The sequence below is a fragment of the Chanodichthys erythropterus genome, chromosome 24 (assembly GCF_024489055.1).
Source record: "Chanodichthys erythropterus isolate Z2021 chromosome 24, ASM2448905v1, whole genome shotgun sequence".
Lineage (NCBI taxonomy): Eukaryota > Metazoa > Chordata > Actinopteri > Cypriniformes > Xenocyprididae > Chanodichthys > Chanodichthys erythropterus.
The window spans coordinates 9,664,826-9,683,310 of NC_090244.1; the positions used below are offsets into that span (position 1 = coordinate 9,664,826).

General features: G+C 36.8%; 1 protein-coding gene across 1 annotated transcript; it reads right to left on the reverse strand.

The window, feature by feature from the left end:
- Window positions 1–8,158: 8,158 nt before the first annotated feature.
- On the reverse strand, window positions 8,159–12,721 carry LOC137015622 (BEN domain-containing protein 5-like). The gene is made up of 8 exons (XM_067380671.1): window positions 12,559–12,721; window positions 11,725–11,846; window positions 11,330–11,639; window positions 11,178–11,225; window positions 10,983–11,027; window positions 10,710–10,757; window positions 8,755–8,802; window positions 8,159–8,316 (listed from the first exon to the last, which is right to left on the reverse strand). Exons 1-8 carry the CDS (start codon window positions 12,719–12,721, stop codon window positions 8,159–8,161), a joined length of 942 nt encoding a protein of 313 aa, XP_067236772.1.
- Window positions 12,722–18,485: the final 5,764 nt, after the last annotated feature.

Here is an 18,485-nt window from a genome sequence, read left to right on the forward strand (position 1 = left end):
ATATTATAGCCGTTAAGCGTGAGCTTTATTTGAAATGAAACATGCGATGTTGTTTAAAAACTTTCAAACGGTCGATTCAGATTGTGTTAGGGGGGCGGGGCCGGGATTATTAGGCAGTTTTAATCTGACAATTTGACCGGAGAGATTTAATTTTGTCGGACATTTAATTTTTTTCCCGGCCAATGTCCGGTAATTACCGGACAACGGAAACCCTGGTCTGGAGCTGCACACAGCCAAATCATCAGACTAGGTAAGCAAGAACAACAGTGGAAAATGGCAGATGGAGCAATAATAACTGACATGATCCATGATAGCATGATATTTTTAGTGATATTTGTAAATTGTCTTTCTAAATGTTTCATTAGCATGTTGCTAATGTACTGTTAAATGTGGTTAAAGTTACCATCGTTTCTTACTGTATTCACGGAGACAAGAGCCGTCGCCATTTTCATTTTGCAGTCTGTATAATGCATAAACACAACTTAATTCTTTATAAATCTCTCATACAGTGTAGCATTAGCCGTTAGCCACGGAGGACAGCCTCAAATTCACTCAGAATAAAACTTTTAACATCCAAATAAATACTTTACTCACATAATTCGAAGCATGCGTGCAGCATGCATGACGAACATCTTGTAAAGATCCATTTGAGGGTTATATTAGCTGTGTGAACTTTGTAAATGCGCTGTAATATAGTCGACAGCTTGTGTGGCAGGAAGCACGCATCTTAAAAGGGTGGCGCCGAGTGTAAATAAGTGCATTGTTAATGGTGCCCCAAAATAGGCAGTTAAAAAAAAAAAATTTAAAAACATCTATGGGGTATTTTGAGCTGAAACTTCACAGACACATTCAGGGGACACCTTAGACTTAGATTAGATAGATCTTGTGAAAGAATGTTCTTGGGCACCTTTAAGTTAAATATAATTAATATATAGGCTAATATAGTGCACAGGCATGAAAAGGGGTCAGGGGTGAAAAAGGTGAGAAGGATATTTCCCATCTAGGGGGGTCCAGGGGCATGCTCCCCCGTAAAATTTTTTTAAATATTCCACATTTTAAAGCATCAATCTGATGCATTTTGAGATGCTTTTTTTGCCAACCTGGGGAGAGCTGGAGAAACTTAACTTCAGCCATGAGTCAAAAATTATTATGGCCTCCTTACTAAGTATTATGCAAGCCATTTCATGCCAGCCTGTCACTGGGTCTAACATTTACAGTATATTTGGGGGAAGAACCTAGCGCTATGATTGGTCGAACTCTTCTTCTTTTGCGGTTGCTTGATTTGAGGACTGCGCGTGCACAGAGGGGTCACCAAGTTTTTGCGTAGCTTAGAGTGACAAATCGTACCAGCGTACTTTGAAGTCAAAATGCGTATCCGCTACGCAAATTGCGTACATTGGCAGGTCTACTTATTAGAACGGTGGACCACTTTACCTTCTGCCTTGTCAGTCCCCTCACCTCAAAATCTAACTCCTCAAAAACGGTAGCGTTAGCTAATAATTTTCCACTGGAGCTTTAGCTAGCTGGCTAACGTTGTGTTCTCTCCTACTGTGTTCAATGACTCAATTCATCAAGCTGTAGCTAACGTTAGCTAAGTCTATGTCAACAGAGCTCCTGGGTAACTTGTATACCAGAAAATATTAAAATTATTGAAACCATTCAGGGCTCAACGCTAAGGATTTTTTCTGCTGGCCCAGTTGGCCGAAATTTTCTGGGCCCCACAACAACAAAATTAATAAAAGTAAAAGACAAGAAAATGGGCCTATAAAATAAGCATAGTTATTGTTTTCATTGTTTTTGATACATTTAACCTCAATACATAAGGTTATGAAACCAAAAGCTACTAGATTTATTTTAAATATTGTTAGACAAATAAACAGTAAGTAGTAAAATAGTAACAAATAATCAAATTACGAGTAATAGCACAGATAAATACAACAGAACAAACATATTAATTAAATGGTGCTTTTCAAGTTTTTCATGTAGGTTTAAACAGAATATTACAGAAAGGTACAGAAATTGTAATCTAATGTATAACTATAGAATAGATAACTTTATTAAAGTTAATCAAGAGCAGTTACAGATGCATAAAAATGTTTTTAATGTTCAAAATATAAAACGTTACATACTGTTATTTAAAATTTGTAAAAAAAAAAAATGAAGACACTTTAAATGTGAAATTAAACCCGCCAGTAGGTGGCAGCGAATCACTGTTAATGAGCGAATCATTGAGATTCAACTGATTCATTCAAATGGCTGATTCATTCAGGAAGAGTTGCTCAGGGACGCAAAACAATTCTGTGGACTTTGGAACTATTTTCGTTGGCGAAATACAGCGAAAGACGATTTGGTGTCTAAAATGTAAGTCACTTGATATTAAGTTCTTGTTCATTAAACTGTACGCTGAATAAAATCAATATCACATTTGTAATCATGCTAATATTTGGAGAAAAACTGAGCTCTTTGTGTAATATTGATTAACTTTATTAAATTATAAATGAAATATATAATTTAAATATATAAATAAATATATCTTGAATTTTGGGGGCAATTTAATAGACTAAATCACGCAGCGTACACTTTAATATGCGCACACACTACTCTAACCGTAGGTAAAAATAACTATGCTGTGTCTAGTAACGTTAGACTATGTTTTTGTAAAGTGAGGGACATACTCGATAATTTCAGACGATATATAACGCACACCCTACAGCACTGGCCCGATTGGGCAAGTGACCGGTGCGTCTACTGTCCCGAGCGTCGTTCACACTGGCCCCGGGCCATCGGGCAGTCCTTATTGTCGAGCCCTGCCATCACTCACCAAATTCAGTCAGATAAATCGCCGAGGCCAGGCGTGCTTTCAGCTTCTGATGGTGGTCTGCACTGGTGATGCAAGGCCCTTCGCGTTAATATTTACATGCACTCGCGCTCCCTTCTGGCATGCGCACCTGTTCGCAGTTCACTGAATATGAATACATATGGCCCTTTAAATCTGGTGCTCCACGCCCCAAGAGCTCGCGCTTGCCTTAAACAACATAAAAAAAGTTCAAACAACATAACCCTCAAAATAGATCTTTACAAAGTGTTCGTCATGCACAGGGTTGCCAACTTTGGGATTTTGGCTGGAGTGAGACTCTGTAAAAATTTTAGTTTGCGCGTGTGCGCGGAGAAAATGTTTGGTAACCCTAATTTTAAAAATCAATGTCAGTCCATGTTTACTTAGTATAAACCCTGATTTATGCACAAAAAACCTGAATATAATGGAAACGCTTTTTCAAAATGTACAATTAATTTATTGATTGCACTATAAAAAAAATAAAGATAAAGGTGAACAAAATAAAGGTGATTAAATAACATGTAAAACAACAACATTAGAACAATAAGAAATATCAAAACAAAAGGGACACATAATAGTTAACCCTACCACAAATTGGCGGCGACCGCTTCTTCCAGTGGCAGGAGCTTCACATATCCCTTTTCCTCAGCGCCGTCAACAAATAGAGCGTTAACTGTACGTACACACCGCCGCCGACTTGAGCTGCAAAGAAGCTCTGGCCGCGTTATCAAAAAGTACGGAGAAGCTTTGGCCGCTCTGAATATTGAGTGCGCGCGCGCGGCCGGGGCTCTCTCTCTGCTCGTGCGCGCTGAAAATTTCATCTTTTGGTATGAACATTAACCCGCAAGTGTGGCGGATAGCCTTTTGAGGTTTACTCGCCAAACGGAAAATCTACCCGCATTTGGCGCTTGGCGGGTGTTAACTTCGGACCCTACATGAGACTATTTTTATTGAGCATTAGCTAGCCCACATCATAACGCACGTCAGACAACATTAATTAACAAGCAACTATAGTTGAAGTCTGTAACTTAGTCTCGGCACACAGACTGATTAGGCAAGGCTACGACTGTAGTGACAAGGCTCACCATTTTATTATTTGCTTACCTTGATTGTCTTCCAAACTTTCAGAGATAAGATTATTGGACTTACACGTGCCGACTCCGAACCTATGCTCCGAACTCTCCCTGAACTTCTCACACGCAATTGACGTATCAGGTGCAAGGTTTTCAGTCAATCAACGATCGGAGAATACTGCAGCGAGAACGTTGTAGGGAGATGTAACAGCTGTGGGCCCAGTGCCCAAGGAAGTCGACCGGAAGTTGAAGTCGGCCGCGTGCTGCCATCTTATAGCAGAACTTCAATTGCGTTAGCATCCCCATTGACTCCCATTCATTTTGGCGTCACTTTGACAGTGAATAACTTTACATCTGAGGCGTTTAAAGACTCAATTTGTCCATTATTTATTTCCTAAGATACACGACAATGTATAAAGGGCTCCATTACCTATGTTACATTATGGCCCCGTAGAAACAGTTTTTGTAAAAATAAGCTAACGATTGCATCATAACCACTCGACTCTCTGTCGCACAGTAGAGAAATTACCGTACAGACATGAGGAGAAGCTCGCAGACAATCGGGGAGATTATCTTAATATGGCGTACTGGCGTTACATTTTAAAATACTATACAAAATAATTAATCACTCCAGCTCACTCACGCCAAAGAACTCCCCGCTCAAGCTCGCCGTCTCTGCAAGATTAACAATGGCAGTTTGCACGCACAGCTACTAGAAGATTTACATCTGTCAGACAGGTTGCGGACGTCATCAAGCTTAGTTTGAGTCTGCGCGTCAGAAATGGAAGTACTAAAAATGGCTAAAAATGGGCTTCACTTGACTCAATTGAGTTCCAATGGGGTCGCTGTGTCCATTTCTTTTACTGTCTATGTGTGGGCCTTAAACTCCTCTTCTGTCATTAATAGAGCTTGGCAAACTACGTCACTGCGCGTTGCATTCTGGGTAGTCGCTGCCATGTTTTATGTCACGCTCAGGAGCGTACAATGACAATAAATACAAATGACCAGATGAAAAAACGACTTTATTTACGTTCATTTTTAAAGAGCTGCTTGTACTTACTGAAAATAAATGGACTAATATTTGAATCTCTTGTGTTCATTCGATCGCTCAGTTGTGTGGCCAGGACACGATATATACACACATAGAAATCATACCCCTGGTGGAAAAACCAGCTGGACCAGCTCAAGCTGGTCAAGCTGGTCAACCAGCATGACCAGTTCAAGCTGTGTTTTGGAACATGGTAGCTGGTTAGACCACCGAAAACCAGCTTAAGCTGGTAGCTGGTCAGACCACCCAAAACCAGCTTAAGCTGGTAGCTGGTCAGACCACCCAAAACCAGCTTAAGCTGGTAGCTGGTCAGACCACCCAAAACCAGCTTATGATGCTATAGTTTACTAGTTGTTTTTTTGTTTTTGTTTTTTTGCAGAATTGTAAACAGCCAGGGTCTGAAGCTGTGTAGCTGGTCATTGATTTAATTTAAAATAGCTGATAGTTACAACACCTACCCTAAGCTTATGATAAAACCAAACCTATGCTTTAAGAATGGAGCACACAGACACAAATATATCCATTCAAGAGAATCCAATTTATTTATGTGAATACCATTTTCATTAATACAAAAGATAATAATAAAATAAAATAAAACAATACAACAGATTTGTTTGTTTTTTTCTTTATATTTGTATGAAATTATTAATTATTTGTAAATTTAAACCAATAAAACATTACAGTGTAACTACTTAATAGACAAAAAAGTAGTTAATAAAGCAACCAATTTACTTATTTGGCTTTTTTACTTTTTTGTTGATGTCCTGAATTTTTCTGTCAGGTAGTGTCCAAGTTTCATTGTTCTAGCCTTCAGCTCTGCTTCCTCTAAGTTTTTGCCCTCCAGCCATTTTTGAAAGCAACCTAGGAAAAAATATATACACAAGAAACCCCTTAAGCCTTGACTACCACAAACATAATGTTCTTGAATAAAGCTAAATTTGACCATATGAGCTATTTTATTCTTGATCATTTGATTAATTTAATACTCAGAAATGATTGATCAATTGCACTGTTATCAGTATAATCAACTGATTAGTGAACAGAAAAAAAAAAAAAAAAAAAATTAACATCTATAATTAAGAACGGGTTATTTTACCACCAGAGTATGAGTACTATTAGCTAACCATACAGAGAAACATACAGTTGTGGTCATGAGTTTACATATATCTTGCACATATCTTACAATATATTGTAATGATTTTGTCTTGAGGACTATATTAAATTACATTTCACAAATATATTCCCCATTTGTAAATGTTAAAAAATAATGATATATGTTAGGCCATATTATTCTGAATGTATTTTCGATGTATTATTCGATGTATTTTTCACTATGTGGCTTGATGGCACCATAGAGACACAGTGACACGCGTTATAATCTGATAACCACGCCCACCAGGGGGTAAACAATCAGAGTCCCCATGGACTTTAAATAGCATAAGGCTGCCTCTTTGTCATTTCTGGCTTATAACAAAAAATAGAACAATGCCTAAAAGCTGCATTGTGACATGGTGTACAGCAAACAAGTTAAAAAAACCCAGAACTAAGATTTTATAAGCTGTTAACCCCAAAAAACTAATGTTTAAAAACACAAAAGTGGATACAGGCAGTGAGACAGAGCACCACGGGTCATATTACCATAAGAAATGAATTAGTGGGGAACGTAATCGGCGACAGGTGAAATAATTCATTGACATGGTTAAAAATAATTATTATTTTTTTCTTTGTTTGTTTAGCATAACCTGTCGTTGATTACGTTCCCCTCCAATACAATCCTTAAACATTTGTTGGGGTCGACAGCTTATAAAATCTTCGTTCTGGTTTTTAGCTTGTTTGCTGTACACCCTGTCACATAGCAGCTTTTAGACATTGTTCTATTTTTTGTTATAGCCCAGAAATGATAATGCGCTCTGTCTCTATGGCTTGTCGGACAAAGCAACACTAACTAAGGAGAGTGGGTCTTTGTGAAGGGTCAATTATTCATCCCCAGGTTGTTCCAACACTTTATAAATTCTTTGTTCTGTTGAACACAAGGAAAAATATCTTGAAGAATGTGGGAAACTTAACAGTTCTGGGGCACCCAGATCACAGAATTTCATTTTGGGTGAACTATCCCTTTAACCGCTAGAGCGCCAAAAGTTCAGGACTGCAGCTTTAACTATTAGTTTATTGTACTATAAAATCTATGTAACATTTGCAACTGTGATAATATATGGCAAAACTGCTTGGTCGTGTTACGGTACTTATCTATATCATATACTTAAATTAACATTGTGAATTTTTACCTTCTTTATGTGCACGTTGCTAAGCTCATTTGTTTCAATTTCTCCACGAAAGTCTCTCACAAAGAGACAGGCAGCATTAACTTGTTACCATAAATACATTACCCATTATCAATCACGGTTTATACTGAATTTAATAAAATCAGAATCATTCTCATATTTTGATGCTTCCTAGTTATTTTTGTCACTGAAGTTTTAATCAGGCTACTTGTCTGGTCGGGCAAGTACAATTCTCTTTTTTGTCCTGGACATGTGTTAATGTTGAGCCCTGAACATTATTTTTAACAGTTTTAACACATTACTTACTTTTCAGTGTTCTAAATTTATGAGGTGTCAGAGGTGGCCTAGGGTCGGATTTGGTGGTAGGGCAACTTTTCCCTTCTAGGCTGCGGTTGGCCAGTGTACTTGTTCCCCAGATACACACAGCCAGCTCTTTCACGAACAAGCTGTCCTTCACATTGAGTTGAATCTTGTTCCATTTTTGACGGTGTATTACTACACCTTCACCAATATTAACCTGTAAGAAAAAAAATAAAAAATTCTGTCATTAATTTCACTTCACTTTCACTTAATTTCAAATAACAACTTTGTTACTTTGTTGCCCATTCTCGATGGGAAAGCACCCAAGCAACATCGTTAGGCAAAACTGCCCAGCAACATTGCTCAAAAGGTTTCCCCATGTATCATCACCTTAAGAACTCTGTTCATCTTCAGAACACAAATTAAGATATTTTTTGATAAAATCCAAGAGGTTTTTATCTTCCATAGAGAAACAACAAAATTACCACATTCAAGGTCCAGAGAAGTAGTAATAACATCATTAAAATAAGGTTCAATCTTAATGTTATGAAGCAACAAGAATACTTTTTGTAGTCTGTCAGTCTCCTTCTTTCTTTCTGTCAGTCAGAACGGCAACTCATTATTGGCCGGCTCCTGCATCAGCATCACACGCATGTGTAGTGATTCGCACATGAACAGCATCGGCTAATACTGAGCGCTCTGATGTAAACACAGAACCGCTGGACTGTTCACATACCTCATGGTTCTCTGAGTTTTGATCAACAGCAGAACTGACCTCTGTGGAAGGGGGTGTGCAGTTAGGGAGGCGATGTCTTCAAAACAATTACAGATTAACCAGATTAACCATATGGACAAATCAGTCAAGGAGCACCATGATTTTTTTTTTTTTTTTTGCCAAAAAATGTTTTTATATATATAAAAAAAACTTTATGACTGATTTGAAGCATCAGAGTATTGGGTAAACAGACTTTCAATGGAGGGAAATATCCCTGATTTCATTAAAAAATGTATTTATTTGTGTTTTGAAAATGAATAAAGTCATTGGGGTTTGGAACAACATGAGGGTGAGTAATTGGTAGGGGATAGTCCATCCATATAGTTAAACTGGCCCTGTCATACAACACATAACAACAACAGTAATAGTATTAATAAAAATATGATTGATTTAATAGAAAAAAAGTTCTGCATAGATAGATCATATACTAAACATCTTACCAGTTGCTGTTTGGGTTTTTTTCATGAGGTCTAAAGGGGGGCTGCTCTCTGAGGCATTGAATGAAACAAAAAAATGCATCACAATATTCAATATACACAAAAAATCTGCAAACTTGTAAATAAACACTGCAAGTTTTTAAGAGCACTGAAAGTAGAGAAGGTAATACAAATTTAAATTGGTTTTATAAAATGTAATTGTTTTAAATAAGGTAACCAGGATTTGTTTGTAAACGAGACCTCCCTTTGCTGACTCTACACAGTAAAATCCCCAGAGTTAAATCTACTCTGCTCAGAGAACATTTGGTCCCTCTCTGAATAGTGTTAAAGTAACAGTGAAGCAGAGTTAAAGGTAATGAGATAATTAAGCTATTAATTCAGGGATGATTAAACATTAATGATGAACACCTGCTTTTAACAAGCAGAATCACTGAAGAAAAGAGAAACACAAGAACTACAGCTGACTTCAGTCACAGCCTTAGATGAAATCAACTGAAGATAAAAATCATTGAATTTCTCAAGATCTGATTCACTTATTACTAACCAGATTGACTTTATTTCTTTCACATGTCTAAATAATTTCTTGTTGAGAATTAACAGAGGTTTAGATGTTGGTGTTTTATTGGTCAATAAAGTATGCCACCATCGTGGTGGTCAGGGTTTGTTTTAGTTGGGCTCTTGACCTTTTTCTGTTTTTAAAATAATTTGTGTTTGAGCAATTGCAATAGTGTTTCACAGCAAACACTTGTGCATTGCTGAATCAAAAGACTAAAGGAGCAGATCCTTTCTATGTTAGATTTTTCTCTGCAACAATGCATATGTTGTTTTAAAGCAGTGAAGTCAGTTCTTATATGCTGAGATATCCTATATGCTGAGGCCCGATTGTATCCAAAGCAACTGATCATATGTTTAGTCATTTGTACATTTTGGTTTTGCATTAGCAAACCTGTGAAACTACAGCATGAAAAGAAAGTGCTGCAGCAAACAGATATAGGTTCATTTTAAAACCATGCAGTGCATAAAAAAATATTGAACTACTGCCTCACTTAGACACACACAGACATCAAGAATCAGCATATGAATCTCAACAATGGTGATAAAAAAAAATGCTTCATGCTACAATGCATGCTGGGTATCACCATAGGACAAAACTCCCATCATGCCCTGCAGTATGAATAATTATTGTCACCACTGTTGAGGACTGTATGCTATATTTTCTTGTATAAGCCTGAGCTGTAATAGTTGCTCATTTTTAGCACTGAAGTATTACGGTGGCATTAGTTTAATGGAATTTTTTTTTGTTGTATTTTTTTGATAGCTGAATCTCAGTCAATAAACCAAAGAGAACAAGACCTCTTTGTGATGCTTATTTGAAATGGCTTTCAAGCTGCAAATTTATGTGGATCTGCTCCTTTAGCCATTTGATTCAGCAATGCACACATGTTTGTTGTGAAACACTATTGCAATTGCTCAAACACAAATTATTTTAAAAACATAAAAAGGTCAAGAGCCCAACTAAAACAAACCCTGACCACCACGATGGTGGCATAATTTATTGACCAATAAAACACCAACATCTAAACCTCTGTTAATTCTCATTAAAAACTTTTGTAGACGTGTGATAGAAACAAAGTCAATCTGGTTAGTAATAAGTGAATCAGATCTTGAGAAATTCAATGATTTTTATCTTCAGTTGATTTCATCTAAGGCTGTGACTGAAGTCAGCTGTAGTTCTTGTGTTTCTCTTTTCTTCAGTGATTCTGCTTGTTAAAAGCAGGTGTTCATCACTAATGTTCAATCATCACTTAATTAATTGTTTAACTATCTCATTAACTTTAACTCTGCTTCACTGTTACTTTAACACTATTCAGAGAGGGACCAAATGTTCTCTGAGCAGAGTAGATTTAACTCTGTGGATTTTACTGTGTATCTGTAGTGTAAATGTGATAAAGTCTTACCAGTCGTACTTGGAAGGGCTTGATTTGTGGCTCGTGGGGTGTTGCATCCTGGAACATAAAATGTAATCCTAAATACAAAATTATTTTTGAACACATTGTAGAAAATGTATTTGGCCTTAGAGTGATTAGGATTAGTTCTTATTATTTTGCATGGACACTTTTATCCAAAGTGACAAATTAAGAAAATACAAGCATTTATCTTCATTTTTCAAACATTACATGTGTGTTAAATCATCCTTAGCAGACAATTTTGATTTTTAAAGCCAGTCCTACCAGTTGTCTTTGGAAGAGCTGTAGTAGCTGTAGCGGTGTTGCAACCTGAAAGGTACAATGTAACTTCATATGCAAAAATTATATATTTCTACAAACACTGCAGAAAATAAATTTTGCCTTGTTCAGTTCAATGAGCAATTCCCTGTAATCTTTATTTTATTTATTTATTTTTTATTATGCTGCACAAAATCTTACCAGTTGTCACTGGAAGGTCTGGGATAATGGGTGGAGATGTGTTGCTTCCTGGAACATAAAGTCTCAAATATTATGTGTGCATGTGTTAAAATCATTGGCAGACAAATATCAGCTTGAGTGTGGTGCTAAAAGTTAATAATAATAATAATTACCAGAAAGGATTTTGGCTACTAAACATGTTTGAAGTTCAACATTCAATTTCCTCAGTTCCTTCCCTTCAGCAATAGCCTCTTGATACTTCCGGGCGAGAGATTTGTATCTCTTGTCAAGTTCATCAAATTTTGATTTTGGAATTAGTTCATCTTCACTCTCACTTGATATATCATCCACAATACGTTTTTCCCTTTTGGGTGTAGAATGAGGAGGAAATAGTGGTTGCTTTCTTTTCAAGGCTTGTCTCTTTTTCAAAATGTCCATCAGAAAGGTCTGCTTTCCTTCCTCAATGCTTGCCTTCTGGGATGCCTGAAAATACAAGTAACACAAGTATGAGGCTTTTAAATTTTTTCAGTTAATGGAGTTCATCTTGCAGTCTTTTCATGTTACTTACAGCATTATCCTTAGCCTCCTTTCTTTCTGAAGTTTTGTTCTCTGGTGGACTTTTATCAAGCAGCTTTGGCACTCGAATCCTTTTCCCAGTTGCCAGCACATTTTCAATTTCCTCACACGTTTCTGGAAAAGCAATGAGAATAACTGTCTTACCAAGTAATTGTTTATGTTCAGTCTAGGATTACACTAAAGGTAACATCCATTTTTACTCTATATGTAGTTCTACTTGATTCAAACCTCTAAACTTTTAAATGAACAGAGATAGATAGATAGATAGATAGATAGATAGATAGATAGATAGATAGATAGATAGATCGATCGACAGACACATAGATAGATAAGATAGATACATAGATAGATAAGATAGATAGATAGATAGATAGAACAACAACAAACAGATAGACAGACAGATAGATAGATAAGATAGATAGAACAACAACAAACAGATAGACAGACAGATAGATAGATAAGATAGATAGAACAACAACAGACAGATAGACAGATAGATAAGATAGATAGATAGATAGATAGATAGATAGATAGATAGATAGATAGATAGATAGATAGATCGATCGACAGACACATAGATAGATAAGATAGATACATAGATAGATAAGATAGATAGATAGATAGATAAGATAGATAGATAGATAGATAGATTAGATAGATAGATAGATAGATAGATAGATAGATAGATAGATAGATAGATAGATAGATAGATAGATAGATAGATAGATAGATAGATAGATAGATAGGCTAATTATCGGCTTCACATGTGTCACAAAAACTCGTCAGATCTGTAAGCTGTTAGGGCTGTAAATGAAAAGATACTTGCCTTTCATCAACAAAATTTGTCCCTTTAGGAAGCGTCCTTTCCGCAGGATCCAGTAAGTGTGAGCAGAGAAATCCTCCGTATTTTTCGGGGCAAAGTCTTTAATGTATTTAACATTAACAACGTCCTTAACCCCATCGTCTAAATAATGAACATATGCGAACATTTTAGTAAAAACTATGTAACGTAAATGTAGATATCTAAAGCCCTCTCGGTAACCGTATTCAAAAAGTAACCGTTAATCACGTCACGTGAATGCGCGCGATACTTTGTGGCTCGCGCAGTAGTTGCGCACTGGAGTAGTTGGCATGGAAACCATAGACTGTAAACATAGAAGAGGGTTTTTTTAGCGAATTAAAGCTCCACTAATGTAAGTGACAAAAAATATATGTTTATTTTATATTCCACCCAAATGTTTCTATTTCTATTTGATTAACTTGATCTTTTTTGACAGATAAATTAACACTTTGACCGTTAGATGGCGCTAGCACCCAGCTAATTCTGTCTGAGATACTACCACAAAGGCTATAATTCTCACTAATACAGACTCATGGTGGTGAGTGAAAACAGTCTACTAGTTGCTAGTATAATATATATATATATATATATATATATATATATATATATATATATATATATATATATATATATATATGAGAGACAGAGAGAGATTGTGTAGGATAAATCAAATAAATAAAAAATATAAATTTGTTCTTTACAAATATGGTAGGCTTATGTCTCATCTTAGATTATACATTGTTTAACAGAGTTTAAGAACCAGACAACAACAGAGGGACTGTGTTCTAAAATGAAGAGGTATAAGAAGTACCTGGAGCCAGACACTACTTATCTATTGCCAAGGACAACAAGATTCAGATCAAACACTTACAGTTCCAACAATGATGCACCTGGACCATCTAACAATGATCAGCATCCTGAACTAGATCACAGAAACCGTATACATAGCATTGAAGGGCATGGAGAGGAAGAATGTGAGATAAACAAAGTATGTGATGGAGTTGAGCCAGAGGAACAAAACAGCGTAAATGGCACTGAAGTCGATAATGTGGAAGAAAGTGAGACAAATGAAGCAAGCGATGGAGAAGCAATGGAATTAGAGGAAGGAAACTATGTAGATGGTGACAGTGAAATAGCAAGTGATGGGGAAGTCACTGAAACTGATGAAAGTGACGAAGGCAGTGATGTTGAGGAACATGATGATGATGGAGGAGAAGAAAACCAGTCATTTGCACATGATACTGGTCCAAAATTTGATGAAAACCTAAATGTCCCAATATGCAGATTTCTCTCAATTACAAAGGCTGAACTCCTCCTGCTGCTCATAACATTCACACTAAAGCACAATTTAGCATTTGCTGCACTGCTCGACCTTTTGAAATTGATTAATTTTGTTTTCTCTAAAACGGTTCTGCCAGCCAGTAAGCACATGCTTGGTAAGGTGTTCACACACTTCAGCCAGAGAACAGAACTTCATTTCCTTTGTACATTCTGTCAGTCATATCTTGCAAGTCATAAAAAAGATAATCAGAGGAAACACTATGTGTGTTCACACTGTAACAAGATAAACAGTACCCAAGATCTGAAAAGTCAGAGTTACTTTGTAACTTTACCAGTGGATTTACAGGTTAAGTCACTCCTTGAAAATGACAACTTAAGAAATTCACTAAATTTTAGATTTACAAGAGAAACATCAGAGAATGTACTCAGGGACATTTATGATGGTGATATGTACAAAGAGCTCTCGCACCCAGGTGGAATTCTGCACAATAAGGATAACCTTTCATACGTGTTTAATTCAGACGGAAGTCCCTTGTACAAAGCCTCAGGTACATCAATCTGGCCAATACAGCTGGCTATAAATGAAATTCCACCTGCTGAACGTAGAAAAAACATGATACTTGCTGGTTTGTGGCATGGGAAAGGGGAACCAAGGATGGATATATTTCTTCAAAAATTTGTAGAGCAAGCGAAAAAACTGGTTGTAGATGGAGTAATGTGGTGGAACAAAATCACAAATTCATGGATAAAAAGTAAAATGGTAGGGTTATGCTGTTGTGTGGACTCTGTTGCTAGACCCATGATGCAAAACCTCACCCAGTTTAATGGCTACTATGGTTGTGGGTTTTGTTACCATCCAGGAGAATATATCTGTGGAGCAGTCAGGTACCCTGTTAGTGAGGAGCAACACGCTGACAGAAATGCATCAGAAATGATCCATGACATGGAGGAGGCAGTTAGCGGTGGGCAACCTATCAGAGGGGTTAAGGGCCTATCACCATTGGTAAATTTACCATATTTTGATGTGGTTTATGGATTTGTGCCAGATTATATGCATTGTGTTTTACTTGGCGTGACTAAACAATTGTCAAAGTTGTGGCTGGAGGAATTTGGTAGAGAGTTCTACATTGGCTCTCCGGACAATCAACGTGTTGTTAATGCACGCTTGTCTAAAATAAAACCCCCTCAGTATATTCGCAGACTTCCCAGGGATCTCAGTGAAAGAAAGCACTGGAAGGCTGCTGAGTGGAAGAGCTTGGCTTCTTTTTTATGCATTGCCTTGCCTGAAAGATATTCTCCCTTCAAAATATCTTTGCCATTTTGCGCTATTAGTGCAAGCTGTTTACCTACTTTTGAGTGACAGCATTTCAAAAGATGATGTAAACAAAAGCAGACCAACTACTCCTTGAGTTTGTTTTTCGCTTTCAGATGCTGTATGGTGGAAAGTGTATGACATTTAATGTCCACTTACTACAGCATTTGTCAACGAGTGTGAAAAATTGGGGACCTCTTTGGGCGCATTCAGCATTTAATTTTGAAAATGGCAATGGAAAGCTTGTAAGACTTGTTAAAAATGCCAGGGGAGCACCACTTCAAATTGTTAACAAGTTCATTATGAGTAGAACTCTTCCATTATTAGCAAGCACAGACACAATCAGTGAGAGCACACTCCAGTTTTGTCGAGAAGTTACTGAAACAAATAGACTAAAGCATACTGACTCACTTTGTGAAGTCTGTTTCCTTGGCTCAGCTGAAATTTTGTCACTCAGTTTTGAGGAGGACGTTGCTGTGAGGCAAATTGTTCAAAACATGCCTAGAGGTACAGAGTTTAACATCTACTGCCGACTGATGGTGAACTCTGAGGTCATTCACTCCACTGATTACCAAAAACCAGTCAGGTCAAATGACACTGTAGTTGTTTTAAAGGATGGAACATTTGGCATTGTCAGTAAGATCATAACTTTGAAAATTGAAGAGTCAGAGAGATGCCTTTTGCTGATAAAAGAAATATGTCCAGTTGATGCACCCCTTTTGGAGAATGGAAGATCAAGGGTTTTTCTTCCACATATTTTACTGTGCGCTTCTAATTTTGGTCAGTTAAGGGCCATTCCACCAACCGAAATCTTAAAAAAATGCTTATACATTACCTTCACAAATGAAAAATACATCTGCATCTTTCCAAACACAACTGAAAGGGACATTTAACTGAATTGAAAATATAAACTCTGTAACAGCACCACAAAATTACTGTAAAAAGTTAGGTTACATGTGTGATATTGTGTCACATGTGTTATGATATTCTACTTTATTATATATAGCTAGGCGCAAAAACAATTATTTTGAATAATTATATTATGTTAGCATTTTATTTCAACTGTAGTTTATAGTATTTTACCTATATGATATTTAAACCATTTAAAAGGTCAATATGTACCTATTTGCATTCGTACACTGTATTTTTTCCCAAAATATACATATTTTTTTATAAATATCTTTAAAAAAATTACTTTATATTATAAATTGTATGTGTATGTATGTGTGAATATTTTATAAATATCTTTTAAAAAATTATATTTTTAAATATTTGTTTAGCTTACATGTACATTAATATTTAAAATGGAATATTGTGCTGTATTCTGTGTTCTGTATTTTTATCTTGTGTATGAATTATAGTCATTTTTACATTTCTGTTTCATTATTTAATATCTGTTTGCCTAACTTATTAAAAGTTTCATATTTGCTATTTATTAGATCTGTATTTTATTTTGTATTTAATTAGCGCAAATGTACCGTAATTAGCACAAACCTCAACACACTGCAACTGAAGAAAACATGCATATAGAAAAAAAAAACACCAGCAAATTAAGAAAACACCTTCATTTTACTGTGTTGCAAATACGCACATCACCACATGCTTCAGACTTCAATTAACAAACTTTAAAGCAGCAACAAGGATGAAAACAGTTACTTATTTGCCATTTAGCTGTTGATGTTTTAGTTTTCTGTCTGACTGACTTTTTATCTGAATACCTATATGCAGTAGGCTGTATACCTATATATGAAAATGTAACATGGATCTTATTGGCTGAGAGTAAACTGCACCAGGAATCTTTAATCGGATCTTTAATATCAAATCATCTTAGAAATGGCTTGAATGGGGCACTTGGATTTTTATATAAATAAGCTAGTCTAACAGCTTCGTGAAAAACGAATATGAGGTAATTTCAGAATTGTGATTTCCAAGTTTGGAAAAAGTCATGCAAAAATCATGTAATGTTTTTAATAGTCAATATACCATATGCATACTATATCCATTTTAAAAGGGCTGTACAAATGTAATCTAAGTACAGTGACTGGTATGCAACACTAGGTGCAGCTGGTCCACCAGCTCAACCAGGTCACGACCAGCTCAGCCAAGCTGGTCCACCAGCTCAACCAGCTCAGCCAAGCTGGTCCACCAGCTCAACCAGGTCAGCCAAGCTGGTCCACCAGCTCAACCAGGTCACGACCAGCTCAGCCAAGCTGGTCCACCAGCTCAACCAGGTCACGACCAGCTCAGCCAAGCTGGTCCACCAGCTCAACCAGGTCAGCCAAGCTGGTCCACCAGCTCAACCAGGTCACGACCAGCTCAGCCAAGCTGGTCCACCAGCTCAACCAGGTCCCGACCAGCTTGGACCAGCTAATGACCAGCTTGGGCCAGCTACCAGCTTGAGCTGGTTTTAGCTGGATTTTCCACTAGGGTGACGCCTTCTATCAGACCACACACAGGACAAAAGAGATTTCTCTATTTCAGTTTTTAATAACTAAGTGTGTGGTCTAGTCATCAACAGAAAATTAACGGACTGAGAGGGGAGAAAAATGGATTTTGGCGTGACATTTCTTGCGTGTGCGTGAGAGATTGATGCTGAAAGCGTGAGTGTCACGCCAGATGCGTGAGAGTTGGCAACCCTGCATGCAGCGTCTAATCGCGTAAGTACAGTGTTTATTTTGATGTTTACATTGATGAATGAGTTTGAGGCTATGCTCCGTGGATAACGGCTAATGCTACACTGTTGGAGAGATTTATAAAGAATGAAGTTGTGTTTATGAATTATACAGACTGCAAGTGTTTAAAAATGAAAATAGCGACGGCCCTTGTCTCCGTGAATACAGTAATAAACGATGGTAACTTTAACCACATTTAACAGTACATTAGCAACATGCTAACGAAACATTTAGAAAGACATCACTAAAAATATCATGTTATCATGAATCATGTCAGTTATTATTGCTCCATCTGCCATTTTTTGCTATTGTCCTTCTTTGTTTACCTAGTCTGATGATTCAGCTCTGCACAGATCCAGACGTTCTGCACTTGTCTAATGCCTTTCATAATGTTGGGAACATGGGCTGGCATATGCAAATATTGTGGCGTACACTTCGACTGTTACGTAACAGTCTGTGTTATGTTGAGATTCGCCTGTTCTTCGGAGGTCTTTTAAACAAATGAGATTTATATAAGAAGGAGGAAACAATGGAATTTGAGACTCACTGTATGTCATTTCCATGTACTGAACTCTTGTTATTTAACTATGCCGAGGTAAATTCAATTTTTGAATCTAGGGCACCTTTAATGCAACTACAAAAGTTTT